At 51.1% G+C, this 18,286-nt stretch overlaps 1 protein-coding gene across 4 annotated transcripts in view; it reads left to right on the top strand.

Annotated features, from left to right (window-relative positions):
• LOC148505612 (dual specificity protein phosphatase 22-A-like) overlaps nt 1-17,126 on the top strand; it is a 136,561-nt gene extending 119,435 nt beyond the window's left edge. For all 4 annotated transcript variants that reach the window (XM_088448030.1, XM_088448033.1, XM_088448032.1 and 1 more), the window contains one exon: nt 16,644-17,126. In XM_088448030.1, coding sequence (XP_088304156.1) covers nt 16,644-16,838 — 195 coding nt within the window. In that variant the 3' untranslated portion in view covers nt 16,839-17,126. The remainder of the gene's footprint in view (nt 1-16,643) is intronic.
• Nucleotides 17,127-18,286: the final 1,160 nt, after the last annotated feature.

Raw genomic sequence — 18,286 nt, forward strand, 5'->3', positions numbered from 1 at the left:
CCCTAAATTTGAAAGTTTTTTTTTTATAAAATAAATATTCCTAAGTGCTATTCTTCACCACTTCTTCATAGCTGCAAATATGCACCCGCCGCGGCTATTACAAACCCCGACTTCCATCAGCAGGAAAAAATGGGGGTACCCATAGTGATCCCCCATGCCTGGATATCTTTAGGGGGGTCCCAGGCACATTTCCCGAAAATGCCTTTTTTTTTTCGTAGATGCTGCAAAAAGTCAATTGAAAAAAAAACGGGGATAATTCTTCACTTGCCTTTAGCAGGTGAAAAAAAGTGCAAAATTGAGGTTTAGGGGTGTAGGCTTTAAAAAAAAAATAGCCTGCACCCTTGAGAATGTCCCCTTAAATGAAATGTGCAAAAAAAAGTTAAAAAAAAAAAAAAAAAATCGAGACACCCCAAAAAAATTATTTAAAATTTTGGGGTGAAAAAGATAAATAAAAAAAAGTGGAAAAATGTTTAAAAAAAGCCAAATAGGTTTGGGGGTATCCTGTAAGTATGCGGCAGGTGTTTTGTAGAATAGGCTATTAGCGGCAGGTGCATTTTTGCAGAATTTTTTTAAAATTAGTTTAGGGACTTAAAAATATGCTAGTACTCATTTTCAGGTACCCCAGATTTGATGTGACCACTTTTAAAAACGAAAAAAAAAAGCTAGGTGCCCTCACGTGGCTCTTTAAAAACCCGACTTTCTTTTGCAGGCAAAAACGGGGGTACCCATAGTAACCCCCAGGTCAGAATATCTTTAGGGGGGTCCTACAATTATTTCCCGAAAATTCCCATATTTTTTCGCCGATCAAAGTTTCGCCTGTTCCCGATTTCGCCTACTTTGGAATTGAATACGGGGAATAGCGGGCACGCGCGCGATACTTTTCCGCCTGGAAAACAGGCGAAGGAGGCTAAAAGTCTGGACTTTTCGCCTCAAATTGAATACAGGCCATAGCCTCCTTTATCAAAAGTTGCTTCTTATTATAAAGTCCGTACTCTAATAGCCTTGGGCGCCATGAGACCACAAATCACCCTATTTGTCCCCCTCCCCAAGGTGGCCCTGCCTACACTATGATGTTATTCTACCTTTGACGTATTTAAGGTTTGTACTATGAAATTGACCCTTGTTTATTTTATGTAGGTGTCCCTATATATCATTGTCCTCTGCCTGGGGTCTTCTTGTCACACACGAGCTGACATTACTCCCCGTTACACCATACTGAGGTTTTTCTACTTCTGTGTTCTCTGTTTACTGTTATCACGTGGGTTTCTCACTTCATCTTCACTCCTATTTTATTTTTGGAGTTTTTGCTCTAGGTATTTTGCAGTCTCTCGCTAAACCTTCAGTGTGCCACGGTACAAGGATCCTCCGTGGCCTGGGATGTGGATATTGGTAAATGAGATTGATTGGTCAGTGCACAGCAGCCATCTTAGTAGAGGCCAGTTATCATGGAAGAGGGTGATGGGTCCCAGCCCCTCTGACATTGCACATTTCATCCACAATCTGGAAAGTCTCCCAGCTCCTCATGATCTGTCAGGAATAAATCACATGTAGTATAAACTGCTGATCTGATTGCAACAGTGATTAAATGACCCTCTCCGGCATTGCACAACCACTTGTGGTTTCCCCAGGAAGGGATTTCCCTGAATAAGGGCTATGCTCTGTCTAATGTAGGGTATGCAATATACCAGGGGCGTATTTATAATCGGTGCACACGGGACCCACACCGCACACTGGGCCTGATTCAGAGCCGGACGCTATTTGTGCTCGATCGTTCAGAAAATGTTGACGCCTATATGTCTGAGCAAGCGAACGAAACATGCGCTCGCTATTTTGTAGATTAGTCATCTCCGCTATTTATTAGATTAATCGAGTACATCGAAAGGCGTCTGAACTGCTCGCAGTGCTTGTGGTTGGATTTTCCTACCGCAATCATGCGAACAGTTCAGGCTAAGAGACAACCAAGTGACGTGGCCGATGACGCTGCTTTGTTAATTATGCACACTCTTAAAACGCCCGTTTTGAGCGTTTGGCACGCCTGCATTCGGATCACCACTCCCCGTTTTCAAGCACCTTCCCCTGTTACCACCCACAAACGCCTCATCCTGTCACTCAAATTAGCAGGCACTCGCTATTTTGCGAACACACGATTTCCGACCGCACTGACTAGTTGGCACATGCGCATTACGACCCATACGCATGCGCAGATGTGCGAACATCACTCGGAGCGAACGAGCGGCCGCTTACGAGCGGCTCTGAATCAGGCCCACCGTGCACCCATATATTTTTTAAGTATTACGGATGTGTGTAAGGTAAGGTGGGCGTCCTTATGTAGTGCTGCGAGGGCATAGCAATCACTGTGGATTAGCATGCTATTGCAGTGGGACTGTGGGCCTGATTCAGAGCCGCTCGCTGCCGGCGGGCGCTCACTCTGAATCCGGGCGTTTGTTTTTTTGTCTCCGGCCGCTCGCAAAGCTGTGGGTGACCACCCACAGCTTCTGCGAGCGGGCTGGAGACCGTCGCAATTATCGCGACCATCGGGCTTGCGACGAGACCCTGGGGTAGGGTCTAGGCTGCCGCAAGCCCAAGTGAGCAGGAAATCCAGTCCTGCTAATAGAGCAGGAAGTCCACTACTGACATCACTAGTGATGTCAGTAACCCCATCTATAAACGCCAGGCGTTCCTATGGGAACGCCTGCATTTGTCCGGCCACCCCCCCCTTCCCGCCCACAAAAAGGGGCGAGCTGTCAATCAACATCGACAGCCGCCCCATCTTGTTGCAAGCCCCGTAGCGACTGAACTTCAGTTGCTCAGCCGGGCTCGCGCACGCCAGACGTGCGCAGTGGGGAACCATCGAGCTGCTTGCAAGCGGCTCTGAATCGGGCCCTGTGTGCGTAACCGCTATTGCAATCCGTAATGAATCAGGCTCAGTGTGGAGACACTCTTCAGGCTGGGAGAGCCTAACAATGAGTCTGTACCCAGAGACACATTCACACCATCAAACACTGGGCCTGATTCAGCAAGGATCACAGCTGCGATTACGAGCGCAGTCTCACTGCGAAAATATGCTAATGATTGCAATCACTAGGCCGTTGCAGCCTAACATAAGGATGCCCACTTTACCTTACACACATCCGAAATACTGTGCAAGACTGTGAAACCATCGGTACAAGCGAGTACCATCGCAGCCTCACGCTCACTTCCACAAGCTCTGACCTTACTCAGGAATTACTAACCTCATCCCACGCAGTGATAGCCCAAGCTGCATACGGCATCGCAGTGGCTAATTTATGCACACCCATATAACAGCGTTTAAACGCACCGGCATGCCTGCGTTTCACCAGCCACCCTCAGTCACCACCCCCAAACGGTTACTTCCTGGCAATCACTCTGCGATGGGTCTGCGTGGTCACTGTGATCACAGGACCGATTCAGACCCGCTCGCGAGCGCTGAGCGCTCGCAAGCTGGTCGATGTTGCCCAAGTGCGCATGCGCACAACGGGGGCGGCTCCGTCGTGCGCATGCGCGAGACCCGAATAACGACGGCCAAGCCGTCGTTAAGGGTCTCGCACCAAAGGGGGCTTGCTGTCAATGGTGAATGACAGCACGACCTCTTTGGTGGGCGTGCCGGGGGCGTGGCTGCCCAGACGGAGGCGTTCCCATGGGCCAAAAGCACTCCAGGGCTTGCGGCAGCGAGACCCTACCGCAAGGGTCTCCTCACAAGCCCGATGGTCGCAAGCCCGACCATCATTTTGGCCGCTCGCTATAGCTGTGGGTGGTCACCCACAGCTATGCGAGCGGCCAGGAGGCCGCTATAAAAACTAGGAGGGATGGCCCTGATTCAGAGCGAGCGCTCTGTCCGAGCATCCGGCTCTGAATCAGGGCCACAGTCCCTCCTTATATCTATATATTTACCTTTTCAGAAACTGTATATGCTAACTCAGTTTGTGCTTAGGAAACCAAATGTTTTTGGGTGGTATCAAGGAAATGTATTTAATTCCTGTGAAATGTAAGACTTATTTATGTTTTGAGAGATAGCCTGATTGGCTAAGAGGAACCCAGGGCGGACTTACCCCCTGTGGTAATGTGTATTGGAGTAGCATAAAAGAGGGCTTCGTGCCTGGTAAAAATTGTACAACCCTATAACTTCTCTGAGGAGACGAGCTGCTGATTGATAACATTCCTGTATGCTGATTATTCCCCGTCATTCGGAAGGTTGAGTCTTTTTTAAGACTTTGAGCAATAAACACCGTTTGCCTAACTTCAATTGCGTCTCAATCCTGCGACCAACAGAATTGCGCCAAACGCTATTGCGTTCTCCGGCGGTTATGGGTAAGAGCTCAGCGTCTCCAAGTTCAAGCCCTCTGCCAGCTACCGTGCTGACCTGGTCCATTGCGAGGGATCAGGAGGAATCAGCCGACACCAATCAGGGTGTGGCCACAGCTAGTCAAACGCATACGCAGCAGAAGCGGTTCCAGATGCCGATGTAGGAGCCTGATTGTACCCAAGAAGCGGTTCCAAACGCCGATTGTAGAGTTTGGTGGTGGCAGCATCGTTACGCCCACGGCGCAGTGGGTGGAGTCAATGACAGGCGGTCACTGACGGTAAGCGGGAATCCCTGATACCCCAAGGTCAGGTGGGGATCGAAACCCCAACCTGTGGGCCTGATTCAGAGCCGGACGCTATTTGCGAATGGTCGTTCAGAAAAAGGGGCCGGCTATTTAAATTGAGCGCTCGCTCTTTGCGGTCTGTTGTCGCCTCTATGTCTGAGCGAGCGAACAAAACATGCACTCGCTATTTTGTAAAGACGTCCCCTGGCCATTCGCATCATACGTCATCTCCGCTATTTATTGGATTAATCGAGTACATCAAAAGGCGTCTGAACTGCTCGCAGTGCTTGTGGTAGGATTTACTTCCCGCTATCACTGCGAGCAGTTCAGGCTAAGGAACAACCAAGTGACGTGGTCTATGACGCTGCTTTGTTAATTATGCACACCCATTAAACGCCCTTTTTGACCGTTAGGCACGCCTGCGTTCGGATCTCCACTCCCCGTTTTCAAGCACCTTCCCCTGTTACCACCCACAAACGCCTCATCCTGTCACTCAAATTAGCAGGCCCTTGCTGTTTTGCGAGCGCACGATTTCCGACCGCAATGACTGGTTGGCGCATGCGCATTATGACCCATACGCATGCGCAGTTGTGCGAACATCGCTCAGAGCGAACGAGCGGCCGCTTACAAGCGGCTCTGAATCAGGCCCTGTGATCGGTAGTCCGGGCTGGAAGCCATCCGGTCACAGCGATAAAAAAATCTTATCGCTGCATATTAATAATTAGACCTCTGGGCCCAGATTTAGCAATGAGTGATATTCTTGTTAACACTCATTACGAATATTAAACGATGCTCCAACCAATCAGCTCCTAGCTGTCATGTGTTTGATAAATATGATAGCAAGAATATCACTCGTTGATAAATCTGGGCCTTAGTTTTGAGAAAAATACATAAAAATGTGACATGGGAGAATGATCCGTGTGTTATGTGTTCCGTACATCCTGCAGTACTTGCAGTGGAAGCTGTGTAGTGTCTGTGACGACCACAATGCCTAACCCCGTGTGCTGGACAAGGCATCGCGTGTAAGGTGCTCACTGACGGAACACGCCAAGTAACCAAAGCTTTGTCTGTGGCTGACCAAAGAAATATGGCTGCGTAGCTCAGACAGGAAAGGAGCCGAGACAAAACCTCATATTGTATAGTGAGAGAAAAAGGAAGACTGACAACACCATGACGTAATCTGCACATATACTGATACTGTTACTATACAGAGAGTCTGTACTGTGTCTCATCTCCTCCATGTTCTGTGCTGACGCATACTTCCTTCGCTTCTCCCCGCGGATGTAACATGGTGTAATCCATCGTATTAAAGCCAAGTGAGGCAGTGGCGGAACTATCGCCGGGGCAGGGGGCGAAGACGCTTTGCGGCCTGGAGACCATGGAGCAGTGCTGGGTCACACCAACCTCTGTGGCTCCCGCTGCACCCCGAGTCCCCTGCTCTGCTCCCTGCAAAGAAGGACGGAGGTCTTTTTTGAGCCTGTGCAGTCAGTGCTGCCGCTAGACCCGCGCACGCGCAGGATTGGCCCACACTCTTCTGCTCTTTTGAGCTAGAACCACAAAATCACGCCCTTACCGAAATGATGATATGGGGGACGGCAATGCAACGTTTCCCCACTGTACAGTTAAATACAAGGCCGTTGTTCATGTTTAAAATCGAATCTTGTTACAGTTTTAAAAAAATTATTATTAATAAGATGGAAACTTCTCTGTTTGTTCACAGAAATGTAAATGATTCAGATTTTACACACTTTAAATTAAGATTTGGGAATAGAGTACGTAAGAGCCAGTAACTCTGCCCCTGGGTAACACCGTGCTGCAGGGGGGCAGATGTAACATGTGCAGAGGGGGGTGTCCAAACGGTATGCAGTCGGGAAGCCGGCGGGCCTAATCCTGACAGCCAGCTTCCCGACTGCTTAATCCCGGCGAGGGTTAAATGACAGGCGTCTATATCCCGACGCCTGTCATTTTACCGACGCCAGGAGACTGACGCCCGGCATCCCGATCGAAGGGACGCCGAGCGCGGATAGCTGCGCTTTAGGTTTAGGGCTCCTGGGGGGGGACTTACAGTTAGGCACCCCCTCGGGAGGTTAGGTTTAGGCTAGGGGAAGGGGGGATTAGGGTTAGGCACCCCCGGGGGGGGGACTTAGGGTTAGGCATCCCCCCCGGGGGACTTAGGTTTAGGCAGCTGGGAAGGGGGGGTTAGGTTTAAGCACTTTGAGGGGGGATTAGGGTTATGCACTGGGGAGAAGGTTAGGGTTAGGCACCCCTAAAGGAGGGTTAGGGGAGGGAATTAGGTTAGTCAATACTTACCTTAGGGACGATCGGGATTTTTACCCATGTCGGCCAGCCGCTGTCGGGATTCCAAACGCCGGATACCGATTCTGTCCAAACTGACATCTAAATTGCAGTATGAGAATAAAGCTGTCCAGCATGTGTGGGCTACATGCAGCAGCAGCCACTATTTACCCTGCATGCAAAATAAAATGTATGTATCTGCCCCTCTTGCATTACAGCGTGGTTTGCCCAGGTACAGAGTTACTTGTTCTATGTTACTCTATTCCCAAATCTGAATCAGGCCCTTCGCCCTCTCTTTATATTACTTGGCCCATTTATTTGTTGATAATTTTGAACTCCCTCAAGCGTAAATCTGATAGGGAATGCAGCGCATTGGTACAGTAAATATGGAAGATGTGGACACAATCAGACAGAAGGTAGAATGCACGCTGCGGAGGCGCGGGATTGGCTGTCCCTGTCCGAATCCTCGTTGATTAGGGAGATAAATAGTTATTATCCTTTATATCATCTTTATCAGCCAGCTGTTTCCTTGTTCCGGTACCAACCTTGCTGATTACATAAGGGGAAGGCAGCTATTAGTGAGATAAGCCACTTATCAATGTGTTTGCCAGGAAGACATCCGGTTACCAGCTCCGGTTATAATCCATATATATCCTCAAGTCTCATTTATTTTATAATAGCTGAGTCCCCTGCCCGCCAGAGCCAATGCCACCACTCTCAGTTCTGCTTTAAGCTTATACAACTTTCTTCTGAATCCATATTTTCTACATCAGGGTCCATAGGGTATCCACAGGATACCTTGGGGTATAGGTGATGACGTCAGGCATCGGGCACCATAGAGTTAAAGCTTTCAGCCTCCCAGGATGCACTAGGGTCCCCCTCCTATAGCCCGCCCCCGAGCCAAGGCATCTCAGTTTAGTTTGGTGCCCGACCGGAGTCGGATGCACATGTTAGAGGGGGGCCATGAAGAGCCCCTGAAGTTTTCGTTTTTGCAGCTGTGGCTGCACATCTGGATGTACAGCATGGACAGTCAGTCCTGACATCCATGCTGTCTTCCCTACACCCCCGCCGGTACCGATCCGGGGATGCTGGTAAGCATCTGGGGTCACAGCTAGCGGTGACCCCAGATGTTTGGGACCATGGCCGGATCCAAGGGGGACTACAAGGTAAGCAGCAGGGTCCCGCGGTGGGACCCTACTGAACATGGTCCTAAGTCCCCAGGCAGGGGGCTCCCTGGGGACTGGCTGCAGCGTGGAGCCAGGTACTAACCTGCGCTTCCACTACCCCCTGGGACAGCGGACCGCGGCAGAGCGGTAGTGCTGCGGCGTCCCAGTGGTTAAATGCATGCCAGGGGAGCGCGCCTTCCCTGTCTCACAGCCGGCGCCTCCCCCACTGCACACAGCCCTCTCCGTTCTGCTGACTGGTCCTGTGTCAGCGCTCCTCCCCCAGGCCGGCCTCCTCTCTGCTCCTCGGTGGCCATCTTTGGAAGAAGCATGGTGAGCGCTGCTGGACGCTGAAGATCGGTGGCATCGCGGTCTGGATCCCCCGGCATACCTCTCCTCCGTTGCATTAAGGTCTGTGTATGCAGCGCTGTGTCCTACCAGGCTCTGAGTCTGCGTAGTTGAGTAACAGCACTGATAGTGCAGGAATTGATTTCTTTGCATTGTATGTGACCTATGCTAGCGTCTGCGGCCTGTACTTTCACTTTCTTCTGTCAGCATTTCACTGTCCCTGATCTTTTTCTGCTAAAGCCCTTGCGGTGCGGTGCTTGCAGGGTGGTTCTCCCACTATACTAACAAGTATCAGTGAGAGGGGTCACATACTTACCATTATGTCTGAAAGTGACTTTCCTCTCCAGCTTTTATGTACTACATGCAAGGTACCTATAGCGGAGGGGGACGGTAGCGCGGAGGGGCTATGTCGGAAGTGTTATTCATTGACGCGGCCGATTCCGGTCACGGCTCCGGTACAGGAGCCGCCCTGGGCCTGTTTCGCCAAAGCGCTTACAACCCTCGTGGGCCAGTTAGCTCCGCAGCCTGCCTTCACTCAGATGGGATTGTCCCAGCAGTCAGTGGTGTCGTCACCCATGCAGGGTTTCCAGAGACAATTGATGGTACCCCACAGTCTCCCTATTTCCCCTCCTCAGGTCTCTCAGGAGCCTGCGTGGGTTAATTCACTGACAAGTTCTGTACAGCATTTGTCAGACGTGTTGCAGGGGGAGTCTGTGTTGCGGCCTCACAAACGGCCGGTGGCGTCTGTCTGCTCCTTATGAGGATGACGACGGGACATCCGATGATGGGGAGATTCTGGATCTTTCTGACCAGGAACCTCCCCGTCCTAAAGAGTCGGACGCTAAGTCTAAGGTTTATATACCTGGCCTTATTCGTGCAGTCCGTACTGCTTTAGTTATTGAGGATGAGGAGCCTCCGGTATCAAAATCCAAATACGCCTTTTTCAAGGATGTTAAGGGAGATGCCACAGTGTTTCCTCTTTCGGGGCAATTAGTGGACCACCTAGAGGAAGCGTGGAAACAGCCAGGCAAACGGTATCAGCCTCAAAGGCGGTTAGCAGTGGCGTGTCCGTTTGCGGACAATTATTTTGCCAAGTGGGAATCTCCGCCACAGGTGGATTCCCATGTAACACGCCTGGTCCGAAGTGCCACGTTGCCCATGCCCTCCATGTCCTCCTTAAAGGATGCCATGGACCGTAAGGTGGAAATCCGCCTAAAGTCTGTTTATTCCCTCGCTGGGCAGCCAGGCCGGCTATGGCCATTTGTTGGGTTGCCAGAGCTATGGAGCGCTTGGCAGATACGTTAGAGGCCTCCTTCGATTCCGACTGTTCGGCTGAACAGACCGAGTTGATAGGCAATCTCAGGGATTCGGCCACTTATATTAATGAAGCGGCTTTGGATACCAGTACCCTGACCTCACGGATTTCTTCGGCTGCCGTGGCGGCTCGTCGCACGTTATGGTTCGATCTTGGAAGGCGGACGCTGATTCCAAGAAGGGCCTGGAAGCCTTGCCCTTTAACGGAGAAGTCCTATTTGGTCCAGATCTGGACAAAATTGTGGCCACGGTGGCGGCAGCCAAATCAGCATGTCTCCCTTCTGCTGCAGTTCCGTCCAGCTCAGGTACGTCATCCTTTCGGCCTTACAGGGCCCAGGGTAGGCCTAAAGCACAATCTTTTCCCTGACAGGCTGGCCCCAAAAAATCGGCCAAGCCCCGGAAGCAGGCCTGGAGTACCAGGCGTCCGGCCCCTAAGCCAGATGACAAGCCTGCGGCCTGACGGTCCAGGCCTCCCTTTGGGGGATCCCAAAGTGGGAGGCCGTCTGATGCAGTTCGCCCAGTGTTGGTCGGTCACCACGACGGACACTTGGGTTCTCGAGGTGGTTTCTCACGGGTATGCCCTCTCCTTCCGGCACAGACCCCCGTCTCGATTCTTCACCACGGGTCTACCATCAGACTGGAACAAAGCCTTGGAACTGAGGAAAGTTTTGCACACTATGCTCCAGGCTGGAGTTATAGTGCCTGTTCCATTCTCCCAGAAGGGCCAGGGTTTCTATTCCAATCTCTTTTTGGTGCAGAAACCCAATGGGTCGTATCGTCCGATACTCAACCTCAAAGCTCTCAATAAGTCTTTGCGGGTACCGAAGTTTCGGATGGAGACCCTGCGGTCCATCATTCTGGCGCTGGAACCTGGGGACTATATGGTGTCGTTGGACATACAGGACGCTTACCTGCATGTCCCTATTCTTTTGCGCCATCAACAGTTCCTTAGGTTTGCAATCCACAGCGACCACTTTCAGTTCCGGGCGTTACCTTTTGGCCTGGCGACAGCACCACGTGTTTTCACCAAGGTGATGGCGGTCATGGCGGCTTCCATGCGGCTGCAGGGAGTCCGCATGTTGCCGTACTTGGACGACCTTCTCTTAGTGGCAGGATCTCTGGAGCTCCTTCTACGCCACTTGGACCTGACCATTGCGGTACTGCAACAGCACGGCTGGTTAATAAACTGGCAGAAGTCCACCCTGATCCCGTCTCAGCGGATTCTGCACCTCGGAGCCTTATTGGACTCCGGACAGCAAAGGATCTTTGTGACGGGGGAAAAGATCTCTGCCTTGCAGTTGCGGGTGCGCAGTTGTCTGCAGAGCCGCCGGGTGTCTCTACACTCCGCGATGAGGTTACTGGGTTCCATGGTGTCGGTATTCGACATGGTGGAATATGCCCAGTTTCACTCCAGACCTCTGAAGCACCTGATCCTGTCCAAATGGAATGGACTGCCTCAGAGTCTAAAGTCCCAGACAATGGTGCTCACTCCGGAGGTTCGCCTGTCCCTTGCCTTGGGTCGTCCGTTCTGGGTGGCGAATTGGGTCCTGTTAACAACAGACGCCAGTCTTCGGGGCTGGGGAGCAGTCTCGGGTCCACACTTGTTCCAGGGCAGGTGGACTCGGGCAGAAACAGAGCTTCCAATCAACATCTTGGAACTCCGAGCGGTTTTCAATGCTCTCCAGCAGGCACATCGGGTTCTCCAAGGTCACCCGGTGCAGGTCCAGTCGGACAACGCTACCACCGTGGCCAACATAAACCGGCAAGGAGGAACCCGAAGTCGGGCGGCTCTCGTGGAGGTGTCCCGGATCCTGGTATGGGCGGAGCGCAATCTTCCGGCCATATCAGCGGTCTTCATCCCGGGAGTGCTAAACTGGGAAGCGGACTTTCTCAGTCCCCAGGACGTTTATGCGGGAGAATGGTCCCTGCACCCGGACGTTTTTCAACTGCTGGTGGACAGGTGGGGTCTTCCAGAGATCGACCTCATGGCGTCCGGCACAACAACAAGTTGCCGGTGTACGGGTCTCGCACAAGAGACGAAGAGGCGTCTCTGGTGGATGCTCTGTCCGTCAGGTGGACGTTCCGGTTCGCTTATCTGTTTCCTCAGTTTGCCCTTCTTCCGCGGGTAATCCGGAAATTCAAACAGGAAGGAGGGATGCTCCTGTTGATAGCTCCCGCATGGCCCAGACGGCACTGGTTCTCAGACCTTCAGGGTCTGTCCGTGGACAGTCCTCTGCGGTTGCCGCTATGACCGGACCTTCTGTCACAGGGTCCTTGTCTTCACCCGGACCTTCCTCAGCTGTTTTTGACGGCGTGGCTGTTGAGATGGCCATGTTGAGGTCCAGGGGGTTTTCCAGCTCTGTAGTGCGAACCATGCTAAGAGCTCGGAAACTGTCTTCCGCGAGAATATACCCTTGCGTGTGGCATACGTTCTTCCAGTGGTGTCGACCGAGAGGTTATGCACCGCGGGAGTTTCGTCTGTCTAGAGTGCTAGGCTTCCTACAAGCGGGACTAGACCATGGGCTTCGCCTTGCTTCTTTGAAGGTGCAGGTTTCTGCTCTGTCTGTCTGGTTTCATCGTAGGATTGCTACAATCCCTGATGTGCGCACCTTTATGCAAGGTGTTCTGCGAATTCAGCCACCATTTGTTCCACCTGTGGCGCCTTGGGACTTGGCTGTGGTCCTGAGGGCTCTCCAGGGACCGCCGTTTGAACCACTGGGCTCAGTGGATCTTAAATGGCTAACAGCTAAAGACTGTTTTCCTTCTGTCCATAGCTTCGGCCAGACGTGTTTCTGATTTAGGAGCTCTCTCTTGTAGACCCCCTTTCTTGATTTTTCATGGGAACAGGGCAGTGGTACGCACTCTACCTGAATTTCTTCCCAAAGTTGTTTCCCGGTTTCATGTTAACGAGGAAATAGTTGTACCGGCTTTTAACTCACCTGGCCTTTCTGTGGGTGAGGCCACTTTGGATGTTGTGCGGGCCTTAAGGACTTATGTTGACCGCACTTCTTCGTTTAGGAAGTCGGACGCCTTGTTTGTCCTCTATGGCTTCCGTAAAAATGTTGGCCTGCTTCAAAGCAAACTTTGGCAGCCTGGATCCGTATGGCGATTTCAGAAGCTTATCTTCATGAAGGCCTTGCCGGTTTCTCCTTCTGTGAAGGCTTATTCCACTAGGTCTGTGGGTCTTTCGTGGGCAGCTTGACGTGGTGCCTCTGCAGTCCAGATCTGCATGGCGGCCACGTGGTCCTCTGTCCATACCTTTGTGAGGTATTACGCATTTGACACCTTTGCCTCTCAGGATGCTTCCTTCGGGCGGCGGATTCTCCTTTCAGCACAGGAGCGTCCCCACCCTTAAAGGATACTGATTTGGGATATCCCCAAGGTATCCTGTGGATACCCTATGGACCCTGAAGTAGAAAATATGAGATATGGTAAGAACTTACCCTTGTTATCTCTATTTCTACGAAGTCCATAGGGTTCCACAGGACTCCTGCCCTGTCGCACCTGTGCTGCAGATGGGCTTTGCTCTGGTCACCATTTTTTCCGTCTCCCTTTGGTGAGAATGTGATTCTTGTGTATGTCCAGATCTTTTTTCTCTCTCTTCCTTCTCCTCCTCCGGCCTATGGCTTGGTATGAAACTGAGATGCCTTGGCTCGGGGGCGGGGTATAGGAGGGGGACCCTAGTGCATCCTGGGAGGCTGAAAGCTTTAACTCTATGGTGCCCGATGCCTGACATCATCACCTATACCCCAAGGTATCCTGTGGAACCCTATGGACTTCATAGAAATAGAGATAACAAAGGTAAGTTCTTACCATATCTCATATTTTTTTTTGTCTACAAAGAGGGAAAACTTTAAGTGGCTATAAGGCCCAAGTCAAACGCATCTGCGCCCGCTTTTCCGTGCGGCCGGGCAGCCTGCTTTCTGCTTCTATGCGAGTAATTGCCAGTCTTCGAGTGGATGAATGGCCGGGCCGCACACTGTATTTCCATCCACTGCTGTCGCCACAAGCTGAGTGCAAACGATCTGTCTGAGACAGGCGTCCCATCTGCGTCACCACAAATGATCCTGCCTACACGCCCACGACACTCCCATGAGACAGATCATTTCTGTGTGATTACATGGTGGCCGCCCAGAAGCGCCACTTTCACGGAAAAAGCGATCTATCAATAGACGGATCAATCAATCTGCGCACTTCTAATCTCCATCGGCGTGTGTATTCCTGGTACGGCACATGCGCGGTCTGCCATTGCTCCCCGCGGGATGCGCCAGCATTTGGACTTGCGTCTGAATCATTCCCATAATGTCTAACAAATACTTTAGGAGAACTGACCTCCCCCATCCTCTCCTCCCCATGCAGACTCACCCTCATTATACTAAAACTGACCCCCGGCGCACATGAGGACCTGATGTACATTTTTACACATTTAGATTACACAGGACAGATGATAATACTACCTTCAATATATGTACTGTACGTTGCAGGATACATCCACCATTGGGTTAAACATGCTAAAAGTAACACCAAGCGTGTATTCTGGCAATTGCTGATCATGTGCTAGTGGTCCTAACGTTGTAGTAAGCTCATTTCCAACCAGACTGTAAGCCCACAGAGCGCTGTTACGGTGGCACTTCCAGAAACCAAATGATGCTGCACTGTGGACATTATATGCATAATGTGGACAATTATTCGCATTTGCGCTACACAGGAATGTAACGCATTTACTGCACCCATGCATATTTTGCAGTTCCATGTTCTGTGCCACCAAAACATGCTCTGTGGAATGATACAGTCGTATAATAAGCTATGTATAACTCCGTGGTATCCCCGCTGTTACGCTGAATACTTGTGTGAGTAAGCTGTGCATAACTCCATGGTTCCCCTGCTATTACGCTGAATACATGTGTGAGTAAGCTGTGCATAACTCCCTGGTCGCCCCGCTGTTACGCTGAATACATGTGTGAGTAAGCTGTGCATAACTCCCTGGTCGCCCCGCTGTTACGCTGAATACATGTGTGAGTAAGCCGTGCATAACTCCCTGGTCCCCCCGCTGTTACGCTGAATACATGTGTGAGTAAGCTCGGCATAACTCCCTGGTCCCCCCTCTGTTACGCTGAATGCATGTGTGAGTAAGCTGTGCATAACTCCATGGTCCCCCTGCTGTTATGCTGAATACATGTGTGAGTAAGCCGTGCATAACTCCATGGTCGCCCCGCTGTTACGCTGAATACATGTGTGAGTAAGCTGTGCATAACTCCCTGGTCCCCCCGCTGTTACGCTGAATACATGTGTGAGTAAGCTGTGCATAACTCCGTGGTCCCCCCGCTGTTACGCTGAATACTTGTGTGAGTAAGCTGTGCATAACTCCATGGTTCCCCTGCTATTACGCTGAATACATGTGTGAGTAAGCTGTGCATAACTCCCTGGTCCCTCCGCTGTTACGCTGAATACATGTGTGAGTAACCTGTGCATAACTCCCTGGTCCCTCCGCTGTTACGCTGAATACATGTGTGAGTAAGCTGTACATAACTCCCTGGTCGCCCCGCTGTTACGCTGAATACATGTGTGAGTAAGCTGTGCATAACTCCCTGGTCGCCCCGCTGTTACGTTGAATACATGTGTGAGTAAGCCGTGCATAACTCCATGGTCCCCCCGCTATTACGCTGAATACATGTGTGAGTAAGCTGCGCATAACTCCATGGTCCCCCTGCTGTTATGCTGAATACATGTGTGAGTAAGCCGTGCATAACTCCATGGTCGCCCCGCTGTTACGCTGAATACATGTGAGTAAGCCGTGCATAACTCCCTGGTCCCCCCGCTGTTACGCTGAATACATGTGTGAGTAAGCTGTGCATAACTCCCTGGTCGCCCCGCTGTTACGCTGAATACATGTGTGAGTAAGCTGTGCATAACTCCCTGGTCGCCCCGCTGTTACGCTGAATACATGTGTGAGTAAGCCGTGCATAACTCCCTGGTCCCCCCGCTGTTACGCTGAATACATGTGTGAGTAAGCTCGGCATAACTCCCTGGTCCCCCCTCTGTTACGCTGAATGCATGTGTGAGTAAGCTGTGCATAACTCCATGGTCCCCCTGCTGTTATGCTGAATACATGTGTGAGTAAGCCGTGCATAACTCCATGGTCGCCCCGCTGTTACGCTGAATACATGTGTGAGTAAGCTGTGCATAACTCCCTGGTCCCCCCGCTGTTACGCTGAATACATGTGTGAGTAAGCTGTGCATAACTCCGTGGTCCCCCCGCTGTTACGCTGAATACTTGTGTGAGTAAGCTGTGCATAACTCCATGGTTCCCCTGCTATTACGCTGAATACATGTGTGAGTAAGCTGTGCATAACTCCCTGGTCCCTCCGCTGTTACGCTGAATACATGTGTGAGTAACCTGTGCATAACTCCCTGGTCCCTCCGCTGTTACGCTGAATACATGTGTGAGTAAGCTGTACATAACTCCCTGGTCGCCCCGCTGTTACGCTGAATACATGTGTGAGTAAGCTGTGCATAACTCCCTGGTCGCCCCGCTGTTACGCTGAATACATGTGTGAGTAAGCCGTGCATAACTCCATGGTCCCCCCGCTATTACGCTGAATACATGTGTGAGTAAGCTGCGCATAACTCCATGGTCCCCCTGCTGTTATGCTGAATACATGTGTGAGTAAGCCGTGCATAACTCCATGGTCGCCCCGCTGTTACGCTGAATACATGTGAGTAAGCCGTGCATAACTCCCTGGTCCCCCCGCTGTTACGCTGAATACATGTGTGAGTAAGCTGTGCATAACTCCCTGGTCCCCCCGCTGTTACACTGAATACATGTGTGAGTAAGCTGTGCATAACTCCATGGTCCCCCCCCAGCTGTTATGCTGAATACATGTGTGAGTAAAGCTTTGCTTCCTCCCTCCTACAGTACAGAATGTGGCTGCTGCAGGAGTACGGAAGAAATCCCTTCAATGATCAAGAAAAGGTGCAGCGGTTATTATCCCAACAGGAGCAACAGGACCGACTCAGGGAGACACAGAACCAATGGATTAATAGACCAGAGACAAACTATTCGCTTCCATACAAAGCCTATGGCTCCAGCGGCAGATGGGCCAAGAGATGACAGCCCAGGCCTGAATTAAAGTGACTTGTCACCTGCACAATGATGGCTGACATTTACTTTTTGGTCCATCCCACGAAATGCATAGTTGCCAAATGTTTATTCTAATCTCCCGAGATATGTTACACAAGGGACAACGCATTTAAGTATGAGAAACGCCACATATGTATGTCACATGCAATGAGCTAAACAAAGCATTGCAGCTGAAGCAATACAGTTCATGTCAAGTTTACAATGTATTTTATTGCCTTTTAAATTCTAATTTTCAATAAATAATAACTTCAGAATGTACCTGATGGTTAGCGCCCATCTCCGATGGTGGGAGGATTGCGTATACTCAGGATGTGTTCTGCGCATGCACAGCCCTCCATCTGCGAGTTCGCTCGCAGTGCCTCCTGCATACTTACCGACTTTGTATAAACACTTTTCGGGAGCAGCCTGGAGAGCTGCTCCTGCAGGCCGGTTCGGGGGGGCAGGGCCGGACTTTTGACATAATTAGGCCCCACCTCTTTCCCCAGGAAAAGTCCGCGATTCATGGGACCCTTATGGAGGGGTGGGGCTAAAGCCCGCCCCTCTCTACGGCCCCGCAAATTCCACATTAAATCTCACCATCCTGACCGCTACACTAGGAAGTGGGCAGGATATGGGAGATCTGCCTACACTTCTGTGGGTGCAGGGGGCTACCCGAAAAATTGGAGCCTCCCGCAACTTCCGGGAGTATAGGCAAGTGTGGCCTCCGCACAAGGCCCGGATTAAGGTCTGTGGGGGCCCCCATTAAATGTGACAAACGGGGTATGCGCAATGGGGACCTCAGTAGTGTCAGTGCCCACAGCCGTGGTGCCCTTTATGCAGTGCACTCAGTAGTAGTGCCCCCTATGCAATTCTCCCATTAGTAGTGCCCCAGTAGTCATGCCCCTGTAGTTATTCCCCCAGTAGTAATACCACTATAGTTGTGCCCCCAATAGTAATGCCCCCTGTATAAATACCCCCAGGAGTAATACCACTGTAGTTGTGCCCCCAATAGTAATGCCCATTGTGTGTGCCCAATAGTAATGCCCCCTGTATAAATGCCCCCAGTAGTAATACCCCTGTAGTTGTGCCTCCAGTAGTCATGCCCCCTGTGGTAGTGGGCGCAGTAGTAATGCCCCTGTAGTAGTGCCCCTAATAGTAATGCTCACTCTGTAGTAATGCCCCCTGTAGTAGTACCCTCTGTATAAATTCTGTAGTAGTGCCCCAGTATTAATGCCCCACCTTCAAGTAGTAGAGCCCCCAATAGTAATGCCCCCAGAAGTGGTGCCCCCAATAGTAATGCCCCCCGAGTAGTGCCCCTAGTAGTAATGCTCCCAGTAGTAATGCCCTCCCACCCCCCCCCCCCCCGAGTAATTCCCCCAGGAGTAATGCCCCCAGTACAAATGCCGCTTGCACTAAAAAATAATAATACCTTAGGCCCC

Source organism: Taudactylus pleione, unplaced genomic scaffold (genome assembly GCF_031769625.1).
Source record: "Taudactylus pleione unplaced genomic scaffold, aTauple2 ptg000447l, whole genome shotgun sequence".
NCBI lineage: Eukaryota > Metazoa > Chordata > Amphibia > Anura > Myobatrachidae > Taudactylus > Taudactylus pleione.